General features: G+C 39.3%; 1 protein-coding gene and 1 long non-coding RNA gene across 4 annotated transcripts in view; both read left to right on the top strand.

Moving 5' to 3' along the window:
- LOC310733695 overlaps window positions 1–12,500 on the top strand; it is a 94,972-nt gene that overhangs the window by 59,427 nt on the left and 23,045 nt on the right. The gene's annotated exons all lie outside the window — the stretch shown is intronic.
- The window catches only part of LOC310733596 (occludin), a 31,472-nt gene continuing 22,183 nt past the window's right edge, over window positions 3,212–12,500 (top strand). Inside the window, exons 1-2 of one of the 3 annotated variants that reach the window (XM_083554995.1) lie at window positions 3,212–3,397; window positions 10,228–11,003. In XM_083554995.1, the coding sequence (XP_083411121.1) occupies window positions 10,239–11,003 (765 nt within the window). In that variant the 5' untranslated portion in view covers window positions 3,212–3,397; window positions 10,228–10,238. Of the gene's footprint in view, window positions 3,428–10,227; window positions 11,004–12,500 lie in introns of all 3 variants that reach the window. The other 2 variants (XM_083554994.1, XM_083554993.1) reach the window with 2 other exon arrangements.

Below are 12,500 nucleotides of genomic sequence, written 5' to 3'. Positions count from 1 at the left end.
TTAGGTTCATTTCTTCCTTGATTTTTATTTTTTTTTTAAGAAAAAAGATTCCTTTTTTATGATTTATCTAGGATTTTTATAGCTTGTAGAGGAGAAGTATAATAATAAGAATAAGAATTCCTACAGAGTGGCAGCATAGTCGAATTCATGCATTCCTTAGATCAAAGACCAAAAAACCACTAAGAAGAAGAAGAAGAGGAAGAGACTAATCATCATAGATCACATGAAATTAAAAGCGATTAGATTCCCAGCTCTGTATCTGAGACTAAAAATATCTAATATAAAATGTGATTTTTTTTTTTCTTTGTACGGGTTTCAAAAAGAAAAAAAAGAAAAGAGAAGAAGAAGCAAACTGCCTTTACTGTGTGTCTTCGGCCTTGTTGACCAACCTGTAGCAGATGAACATGATGCTGGGCTCCAATATAAAAAAATAAATCCACTAATCCAGAACCAGTCCTCTTTACTGACTCCCAGTCTGTATCATGTCCTGTACGCTTCTCGGGGGCGGAGCTTCATTTCACCTTAATTTGTGATGTCATTAAATGAACTCTACAACTGGAACTAATTGCAGGCAGTTTATTAAAGAAGAGCTTTGTGTTTTTAATCCACACCACCTGTGTGCTAAACTCGCTCGCTAACTAGCAATACACAGATGTTGGTTGTCATGGTAACATTCTTGTATACACATTGGCAGTGGTTCATTAATTAAATGTAAATGAAGATGCAAATTAAGATTCTATTCACATGATTAATGTGAGCTAGTCGTGTAACTACCTATGAGCTAATGTTCCTAATCAGGAATAACACAGTACACCTTTAATAATATGGTGAGGAAGAGGAGGAAAGTCTGGAGAGCATCGGGGCTTATTCAAGTTCACGCTCTAGAAATAAGCATGAACTTGAATAAACCCTGATGCTCTCCAGACTTTGAGATTGGTTTCTCTCGGGGTTTCTTCCTCATATCATCTAAGTAAGATAGAATCTTCATTTCTCATCTAAGTCTGATGGTATGAAGAAGAAACCTCGAGAGAACCAAACTCAAAATGGGACCCCATCCTGATTTGGGTGATATTAAGAGTGTGATTATATATCTTAAAAACAACAATACAAAACAGGTGTGCCCTAATTACATATTCATGACATTTTAATGATGTATTATAATGAGAGGTGTGATAGCTGTTTGAGGATGTTTCTGGGCTGTTAAATAAAAATCCACATGGGATTCTTTAAAATGGTTTAAAATGAGACAAAAAAACAAATCTGTGAATCTGTGATCGATTCTCTCCAGACTCAAATCCAGAACATTCATGTCTCAATGCAATTCCTTTTTCCTCAGCAGATTTACAGAAACTTCATACCTAATGAGAAAGTCAGAGACAAATACTGTTGAGGGGAAAAAACCAGGAACCAGACTCTAAAGCAAACCTCATCTCTCTCTCTCTCTCTCTCTCTCTCTCTCTCTCTCTCTCTCTCTCTCTCTCTCCTCTCTCTCTCTCTCTCTCTCTCTCTCTCTCTCTCTCATCAACCTACATTTCTCTCTCCTCTCTCTCTCTCTCTCTCTCTCTCTCTCTCTCTCTCTCTCTCTCTCTCTCTCTCTCTCATCAACCTACATTTCTCTCTCTCTCTCTCTCTCTCTCTCTCTCTCTCTTCTCATCTCTCTCTCTCTCTCTCTCTCTCTCATCAACCTACATTTCTCTCTCTCTCTCTCTCTCTCTCTCTCTCTCTCTCTCTCTCATCAACCTACATTTCTCTCTCTCTCTCTCTCTCTCTCTCTCTCTCTCTCTCTCTCTCTCTCTCTCTCTCTCTCTCTCTCTCTCTCTCTCTTTTGAGGTTTTCACCTGCTCACTATGGAGACTCGAGTGTGAAACTGTTCAAGGTGATTGCAGTCCTGAACCATTGTAGCAGAACTGTTTATATTCATTACAGTCCAAATCCATCTTCATGGTTCTTGAGATAAAACTCCCAGAGGAACCTCATGGATCTTCAGATTGTCAATGTGGAGAAAATCCTCAGCAGCAGCGAGTGATTACTAATTGAAGAGGAGCATGAGAGGATTGAGTTTATGATAAAGTGTCAAATGGTTGAGTTTGTGTGTGTGTGTGTGTGTGTGTGTGTGTGTGTGGTGTGTGTGTGTGTGTGTGTGTGTGTGTGTGTGTGTAAATACATAAATTATAAAGTATATTATATATTATTATATGTATGTATGTATGTATGTATGTATGTATGGTATGTATGTATGTATGTATGTATGTGTACCTGCAATAATGCACATGGCCAGCAGAGGGGGGCGCTCTCCTGCTTTTACTCACTGCAACCCTGTGCACGTCTAAGTTTCGTGTTATTTTGTTTGTTTGTTTGTTTATTTGTTGTTTAAATTCCTTCTATATTATAAAAACGGTTATAACTAATAGAAATGATCATCTAGCCTGTAGTTTCCAGGTGAAGGTGATTTATTTGCACTGTAGCACAGATTTATATAAAAGCGAAAAATAAAGTTGTTGAATCGGTTTTTCTTGTTGATAGACTAATCTGGGTGCATTTATAAATATACATTTTATATCTTTAATCTGTTTATTTCCGTAAAGCTGCTTTATGACAGAGATCTTGATTATAAACACTGTACAAATGAAACAGATTAGAATGAAACCACTTTGTTATCCAGCTCAATTCTACACTGTTTATAAACTTACTCCTGCTTTAACACTCCACATTTACACTTGAAATGAAATGTAAAAGATTTATCCGTTGCCATGGCAACACTTCCTGTTTCCGCTTCCTGACAGATCTGTCCAATGAAAACGCGCTCTGTAACAAAAACAGAGGATTTTTAGGTTGTGGGATTATTGTTCAGATTACACACTTTTGTGTATCGAATTTAAAAATAAAACTGAAGTTGAGGAAAAAAATCGGATTTGAGTCTCAGTGTTTCAAATCTCACTATATTTAAAAATACACTAATTATGATTTAAACTAATAAAAATCATATAAATCATATAAATATTATTCAATCTCTCTAAACACGTATTATGATAGTGAGTAGTGAGAGCAAGTGATGTGTGATTTGAAACACAGCCGCGCAGAGACATTACTGAGTGCTCACTCGTGGGTTGTGTCTCAATCAGAGAGTGGATTATTCAGCGTGATCCCTTCATAGGGCACCAGGGCGGCGCCCTTTTGATCTGCAGAATCCGCCGCCTGAGTGGTGTGTGTGTGTGTGTGTGTGTGTGTGTGTGTGTGTGTGTGTGTGTGTGTTAGGGATAGCGGGACTCGGTGCGCTGTGTGTGAGTGTGTGTGAGTGTGTGTGGAACAGTCAAATCCGTGTGTTTGATCTTTAAGAGCTGAAATCGAGCAGGAGACACAGGAGAGGAATAAAACCGAATCCAGACAAGAGACTTGGGTGAGACAGAGACAGGTGAGACAGACAGGTGTACTGCGGTTACCTCTCTCTCTTTCTCTCTCTCAAACAAACACACACACGCGCGCGCACCTTTCAGTTTTTACTGTAACACAACAGTTTATTATTTTATATTTCACTCCAATACAAAAAGTTTTATCAGATAAAGTCACTTTCAACTTTTATTATTATTATTATTATTATTATTATTAATATTATAACACCGAATTAAGCGTGAGCTGTGTGTGTGTGTGTGTGTGTGTGTGTGTGTGTGTGTGTGTGTGTGTGTGTGTGTGTGTGTGTGTGTTAAATCACTGTCTTTGTTGTTGCTGCTGGTGTTTATGGTGTTTATGGTGTTTATGTCGCGTGTTTTCTCGGTGTTTTAGTTTTGTGCCTTTTGAAGTGAAGCGACTTTCAGATCAAACAATTTAATGTTAATTCAATAATTAAATACTGTACTGTGTAATCAGGTGTGTGTGTGTGTGTGTGTGTGTGTGTGTGTGTGTGTGTGTGTATACACCATCATCATCGTTTTTATTGTTTTAGAGCACACTCCCCTCTCCTTTCTTTACACGTTTTTCTTTACACATCTCTCTCTTTACACATCTGTCTTTACACGTTTTTCTTTACACATCTCTGTCTTTACACGTTTTTCTTTACACATCTCTCTCTTTACACATCTGTCTTTACACGTTTTTCTTTACACATCTCTTTCTTTACACATCTGTCTTTACACGTCTCTCTTTACACGCTTCTCTCCACATGTCTCTTTACACATCTCTCTCTTTACACATCTGTCTTTACACGTTTTTCTTTACACATCTCTTTCTTTACACATCTGTCTTTACACGTCTCTCTTTACACGCTTCTCTCCACATGTCTCTTTACACATCTCTCTCTTTACACATCTGTCTTTACACGTTTTTCTTTACACATCTCTCTCTTTACACGTCTCTCTCCACATGTCTCTTTACACATCTCTCTCTTTACACAGCTGTCTTTACACGTCTCTCTTTACACGTCTCTCTCCACATGTCTCTTTACACATCTCTCTCCTTACACATCTGTCTTTACACGTCTCTCTTTACACGTCTCTCTCCACATGTCTCTTTACACGTCTCTCTTTACACATCTTTCTTTACACATCTCTCTACACATGTCTCTTTACACGTCTATCTTCACACATATCTATCTCTTTACACGTTTTTCTCTCTACACTTCTCTCTCTACGCGTCTCTCTTTACACAGCTTTCTCTCTAGAAGTCTCTACACGTCCCACAACATGTTTTTCTCTGCTTCTCTCACTCTACACGTCTCTCTCTTTCTTTACACATCTCTCGATCTCTATACATTTCTCTATTTACACTTCTCTCTCTCTCTCTACACGTCTCTCTTTACGTCTCTCATGTGAACGGGGAATAAATTGTGCTGTTTTATTGTGCAGTAACGTGACGAGTTGATTACACATGCAGGTTGTTGTAACTCACGGTGACGTGTGGTGAAGTTTATAGATGATTATTATTATTACTCTCTACACCTCCTGCTTATTTTAATACATAAATATAAAATAACATTTAATATAAAAATGTGGAAGGTCAGTTGTTGGTTCAGTGTCGCACTGTGTGTTTACACTCATTAGGTGTTTTAAGTGTGTTATCAGTATCACCTTTATACAGGTGTACAAAGGCTGATTATAGTCACTGTGCTGCTCGGAGTAAAGTCTTGGCACTCCTCTACCCTGGAGGTCAACAGAGACGATAGGATTTAAGGTGTTCCTCAGGAGAACTTCTGGGTCTGAACTTGTTTACTGTTGGACAGGTTTTTTGAGGTTGTCTGGATCACCTCGTGTTTTTCTTTTCAGATCTTCAGCACAATTAGAGTTCTGACTAGACGACTTTTTCCCAACATTGCATTCAACACCACCAAGTTTAGATTCCTCACCATATGATGTTGGATGGAGAAGGCAGACCTGTTGTAACTCTGTGCTTCAAGAGAAGATGAATGTTTTATGGATCATTGCGTCGCTGTAAAATCTCCTGCCTCGGTGCTCGGCCGACGCAGGAATGCAGACCGAGTCGCTGCAAAGTCCTTCGCTTTTGTTGTAGCAGAAAGTCACTTTGACTGAGTATGGTTTCCATGGTAACCGTGTGTGTGTGTGTGTGTTCGTTCTCATGTTCTCAGGACACCTCCCTCCAGTTTGTCTGCTTCGTTCAGGAGTTTTTGTGAATCTGCTCCTTTTTTTCTGAGCAGTGAAATTGAACCCCCTCTGGAGTCGAGGTCCAGTGGAATTTCAGCTCTTTATAACTAACGCATTACAACCTTCTCACCACCAGACACAACACCATGAACACAACTCTGTCACTGAAACCGGCTGATAAACCTGCTCTCTGTGCGTCATGTTTAATCAGAACCGAGATAAACTGGTGTAAGTCGGGTTTATTCATCCGGAACGTTCTCAGTGTGGCAGTTTTTATTAACACACATCAGAACTGGATTAGTTTAACTGGGTTTAATTATACATATCAAAACTCTCTAAGTAACATAGACATCATGTGTATTCCAGCTGCATAAGTATTCCAGCTGCATGGGTATTCCAGTTTGATCAGTAATGCAGCTGTATCAGTAATAGTAATATTGGTGAGAGTAGAACCGGAATAAACATTGATTTGAGATGAAAATGATTAAAGATAAAAGTCTACAGATTCACTAACAGTGATGCAGAAACGTAAAGAAATCAGAAGCTTTGAGCTGCGATAAAATTGATGGTTATTAAAAGTGGGCGGTGCTTGAGGTTGGTCCGGTATCTCCTGGATTATTAGAATATTAGGCCACACCCACCGGGACTGTCCTGTGATGCATCTGATTTGTTGTCGTTGTTTAAATACAGAATTGTTGATTTCTTTAATGAATTTTAGAGGCTTTAGTGTCATGTCTGTGTGTCGACGTGTTGATGGATGCGGTGAATCCGAATTTATCTAAACATTCCATAAAGTTTTAGAAATGTGTTTAAAACTCAGTGTAAAACTGCTCTCTGCAGCGCCGATAAAACAAAATGTGTTTTTAGAGTAGTGTGTGTTTCCTCTGATGTCAGAAAAACCTACAAAGAGCACAATTCGCTCTTTTCATCCTGGAGGTGGACAATAGGCTATTTTGAGGGAGTCCCCCCACCGCCCAGGACACAAACACTGACTGTGTGTAGAAACCCAGAGTCTAAGTGAGAGCTGGTACGGCCGTCTCCGTCTCCCGTTACCTCACACCCAGACCGGCGTGGGATCTACGTTTATCTCTGTTACTACGGTCGAGTCCAAAAGTCAGAGTGTACTAAACTATAAACATGCTGTTCAGTCCAGACCGTGATGATGTCAGAGAGTTCAGCCTCAGTGTTCAGTCACTGCTTTAATATAACAACATAAACACACTGACCTGTAAATTACACATTCATCATAGAGTTCAGAACTCAGGTGTTGGGAGTTTTAAGCTCAGAAACTCGCAAAAGTTTTGACTAGGAATACTTTTTTTATTACACACACACACACACACCATGTCATGATATTGTTAGCATTGCAATTTTATTCCAACAAACCATGTGCAATTTCATATGTACAATGTGTTCTTAGTTCCTCAGCACCTTTGTGTTTCTGAATACATTTGTTTACCGTATTTTTCAGACTATAAGCCGCTACTTTTTTCCCACGTTTTGAACCCAGCGGCTTAAACAACGAAGCGGCTAATTTATTTTTTCTGGGTTTTTCCCGGTTTCACAAACTTCAACCCAAAAAACTAAACCCCATAACATTAGACCAATGAAATGTCCGAAAAAATGTCATTTTTCACATTTCATTGGTCTAATGTTAAGGGTTTTTGGGTTTTTTCGGGAAAAACCCAGAAAAAATTCATAAATTAGCCGCTAATGCCAAAAGATAATCTCCTGAGAGAAATAGTTGTGAAAGGAAGAAGGAAGATAGTGAACAATGACTTTCTTGGTCGGCTAATGTTGTAACGCGTTGAGTCTGGGTGAAGGGAGAGCTCGCTAACTCCAGTTACAACAGAAATCATATAAGCACAGACAGGTTTCCAAAACTGCTTTTTATTATTCTTGGCAACAGCATTCCGGGTTAGTCAAAGAAACTTAGAAATGAGCATCAGAAAATAATAAGGACATAACACACATGCAGGTCTTACACACATGCAGTAATACCGGAAAAATGCAGGAGGCGATTCTCAAAATGCCGCTCCGATCTTAAAGGAGCCACAACCTATTTCACCCGTTACACCCTTTAACAGACACTGTCTTTCATAAAAGCCTGTGTAAAGTTCATTAGTTTCAGTGTAGACCTGCAGCTTATAGACAGGTGCGGCTTATTTATGTTCAAAATAAAAATCTTTCTAAAATTCAGTGGGTGCGGCTTATACATGTGTGCATTTAATAGTCCGGAAATTACGGTATATAGAATTTATCATTTATTCTTCAATTATATTTCATTTATTTGTATTTTTGTTTGTTTATTGCTTTTGTTTTGTTTTACTCTGAAGCAGTCTCTGGCAAAAGAATTTCCTTCAGGCTCAATTCAAAGTCCATTAAAGATATTTTGCTGGACTGTAATATTTATACCCCTTTAAGAAACTTGTTTTATTCTGTTGATCCGTTTGAAATCCTTTTAATCTGAAACATTTTATTTAGTTTTGTATTTGAGTAACTAAAACTAGCTGTCACCATGATCATAACCGTAGCAGCTGCCATGACGTTAAGAAAAATAGAAAAAAAGGGAAAAATGGAATTTCCTTTGGGATAATCAAGTACTTTCTTATCTTAAATAATTCAATCAAATATTTTTGTATTCTTTTAAAGGAAACTATTCAAATGACAGTTTACAGTTTTGGGATTTTTTTATATATATATATATTTTAAAAGAGACATTTTATATCAAGCCAAAGGTGAAGTCTGCATTTAGATTCCATGGAAAAGTCGACACCACAGAAAAATACAAATATTTGATTATTTTTAATGTTATAAATTTGCATGTATATAAAAGTATTTCTCAGCTTTTTAACTGCTAACAGAAAAGAATAATTCTAATAAATAATAAAGAAGAAAATCGAGTTTTTAGGCTGTGAGGTGTTTGGAGTGGGTTTAAGAACATTTTTGTTAATATAATCGAGCTAATTATTCCAGATCTCAGGTGCATTCAGGGGAACTGTATTCCCATTTAGGAATAAGACACATGTTGGTTATGTATTTTGTAACGTTGTTGAGCTTTTATCTGCATCCACTGTTTTAATTACATTCAGTTCAGTTTTATTTGTAGAGTTTTTATCAGTGGATCTCAAATTGTTACAGAGATGAAGAGATTATGAAGTAATGAGTGTAGAAGTTTAGTGTCTATAAGTTTGTTCTTTGTAATTATAAGTTTCTCCCTAATGAGTGATCCAGTGGTGACTGTGGTGAAGATAAAATCCCAGAGACGTCATGCGGAAGAAACCTTAAGGGGAACCAGACCCTAAACAGAACCTCATCCTAAACACTGAATGTTCATCATTACAGTTCCATCAGTGTTGAGGTTCAGTGATGACGCTTACATGCAGAACTGTTCATTAAAACTGTGTTCCTGAGCAGATTGTAGCAGATTGTTGATATTAATTACAGTCCAAATCCATCCTCAAACTTCTTAATCACTCAGGAACTTGATGGATCTTTAGGATGTTTTTGTGGAACCATTTCCAGGATCATGTTTAACTCGAGAGAGAGAGAGAGAGAGAGAGAGAGAGAGAGAGAGAGAGAGAGAGAGAGAGAGAGAGAGAGAGAGAGAGAGAGAGAGAGAGAGAGAGAGAGAGAGAGAGAGAGAGAGAGAGAGAGAGAGAGAGAGAGAGAGAGAGGATATGGATTATTGTTGTATAAAAGGTAAAGAAACTGTACAGTGTGATCAGGGTGAAAGTAGGAACAAGACTCTCTATGGCAGCAGAACTAAAATGGAGAAGCAGAAGGAAACACAGACATGAGGGATAAGAGACGACCCACCACACCACCATCAACAAACCTGAGTGAACGTGTGAGAGTGAGGAGACGACAGCATCCAAATATCCCAGTTCACCAAACACTCCATATCCATGATCCCTCCAGATCTGCTCCTTTACCTCACAAACACCTACTGACTAAACACTCCACTAAATAAATATGTGTTCAGCCTCGACTTGAACACTGAGACTGTGTCTGAGTCCCGAACACTGATTGGAAGGTTGTTCCATAACTGTGGGGTTTATAAGAGAAACATCTGCCCCCTGCTGGAGTCTTCATTATTTGAGGTACCAACAAATAGCCTGCACCTTTTGATCTAAGTAGGCGTGGAGGATCATCCTGGTACAGAAGTTCACTCAGATACTGCGGCGTGAGAGCGTTAAGTGCTTTATACGTCAGTAGTAGTATTTTATAATCAGTGTGAGATGGAATTGGGAGCAGTGTAGATGATTAAAACAGGGCTGATGTGCTCATATTTTCTAGATCTAGTGAGGACTCTTGCTGCTGCATTCTGAACTAACTGAAGCTTATTTCTGCACTTACTCCAACACCCAGACAGTAAAGCGTCTAAGTAACAAATGCAGATTAAAAGATTTATGTACATAATCAGTGCTAATGGAAAAAAATATTTTTAGAACAAGTTCAAGTACTTCTGTAATTATCTGTTTGAAAAAACATGTAGGTAAAGTATCTAGAACACAAGTTAATTTTGATGCAGACATAAATTAAATTAATTCACTCTCTTGATTAGGAATAAGGGATTGATTTATTGTTTTATTGATTGATTTGTTTGTTTATTTTTTTGTTTGTTTTTTTACAGGTGTATTTACGATGTTTGAAAAACAATCGTACGACAGCCCCCCCGTGTACAGCCCTCCGTCAAATGCTTACAGACCCCAGGGCAGTTTCCTCCCCCCTCAGAGTGAGTTTGACCCCTACCCCCCTCCTCCTGAGTCGTACTATGTTGGAGAGGAAGTGCCGCAACATTTCTACAAATGGACCTCTCCTCCTGGAATCGTCAAGATCATGGAAGGTGCTATTGTGGTGTTGTGTCTCGGGATCTTCGCCTGCGTCGCATCCACCCTGGTCTGGGACATGCAGTATGGGTTCGGATACGGAAGCGGATATGGAGGCGGATACGGAGGCGGATACCCCCTCGGGTCTGGGTACGGCATGGGCAGCTACGGCTCTAGCTATTACGGATCTAATAATTACGGATCCGGGTACTACGGTGGCTACAACTACGTGAGCCCTTATTCTGCCAAATCCGCCATGATTGCCATGGCCGCCATCAACTTCATTGTGGCGCTGGCCATCTTCGTGGCTACTTTCTCCAAAACACGGACCATCCGGAGCAGGAAGTTTTACCTGGTGGTGCTGGTGTCCTCCATCATCCTAGCTGTGCTGGAGGGCATCATCAGTATTGTGTACATTGTAGGGGTGAACCCCATGGCTCAGAGCACTGCTAATGCGCTCTACAACCCCATGCTGATGATGTGTCAGAGCCTGTATGGGAACAGCGTGACGGGAATGGGCGGGGGATTCCCTGTCTACAACCAGTACCTCTATCACTACTGCTATGTGGATCCTCAGGAGGTAAAACACCACCGGCTTCACCCTGTCACTGACTCGAACCATGTTAATGCCAACTTCCAGCTAACAGGATTGTCCCGACTTTAAAAGATAATTAAATTAATAATTAATAAATACATCAGTGTTTATGAGACTAAAGTTCCTGGTGTTTAGAGTCGAGTTTTACACTCACATAAATAAAACCACTTGTGTGTAGTGCTAGCCAGAGTTTTCTCGAGTAGAACAATCCGGATGAGAGGAAGAAAAAGAATGAGTCTTTTTTTCTCCCAAGCCTTTAATCAAAAACATGTTAAACCTGAAATAGAGAATATGGACTACTGAAACAAATCACTTCTTCCTTTTGCTCTAATATAAAGATAAGTGACCATTTTGAATATAAGAAAATAAAATGCGCATATATATATATATATATAATGTTCCCTGGTGGTCTAGTGGTTAGGATGCGGCGCTCTCGCCGCTGCGGCCCGGGTTCAATCCCCGGTCAGGGAACCATCCCCAGCCACTCTTAGTGCCGGTCCCAAGCCCAGATAAATGGGGAGGGTTGTGTTAGGAAGGGCATCCAGCGTAAAAACATGTGCCAAATCAAACATGCGGATGATCCGCTGTGGTGCCCCCTAATGGGAGAAGCCGAAAGAGAAAAAGAAAATGCATATATAAATATAATTCCAATTAAAGGTCGACCGATACGAGATATTTGGAAATCAGGGCAGCCGATGGCTGATATATGATGCGGATATTTTTGGCAGATTTTCTTTTTTCCCCCCCTTCATCTAAAAACATCAAATAGTTAATAAATAAGACATGATGCAGAAATTAAATTAAATATTTATTGAATAAAAGTCTCTTATCAGTGCACTTGTTAGCAGACTTGTAGCCTAAATTACAGCTTGTTGAAGACTCGCTATACAGTTCCAAAATGTTTTCTCATTCTCTCTTCAAATACAACATCATATTTAACCAATTAAATATATAAGACGAGATTAAGAAAGAATGATAAGAACTTAAAGCCCAGGATACGCCAAGCCCACAGACGGCCATTGGGGGATGTAAAGTGAGTTTTGTTCCGCACCGTTGGCTGGAGTCGGCCTGCATCAGCTGTTTTTCAGCGATTCTACATGTTTAGCAGCAGCGGAGCTCATCGGAGAGAAACAGAAGTCGATTGGCAGAATGTAAACGTGCGGTTTGGTGTGTCTGATGCATCTGCCTAATAATTAGGAGCACAATCGGCCGATTAATTAAAAAATGGCAGAAAATGGCTCGATCTCTAATACAGACCGATATTACTGCAGGATCTTTAGTGGGAATAATGAAAATAATCACGGCTTTAGTTAAATAGAATAACCTCCACATTATTCACGTGATTCAGCAGTATTTGGAATAGCACCTGATCCAGCACGTGTTATACGGTGTTCTGACAAGACACGTTTACGTTTCGGACATTTGTCAGATGCTCTTATTGCTGAGCAGGTAGGGGTTAAAGGCCTTGCTCAATGGCCCAGC

The sequence above is a fragment of the Silurus aristotelis genome, assembly GCF_946808225.1.
Source record: "Silurus aristotelis genome assembly, chromosome: 11".
NCBI lineage: Eukaryota > Metazoa > Chordata > Actinopteri > Siluriformes > Siluridae > Silurus > Silurus aristotelis.
This window is presented reverse-complemented; position numbering and strand designations above follow the sequence as displayed.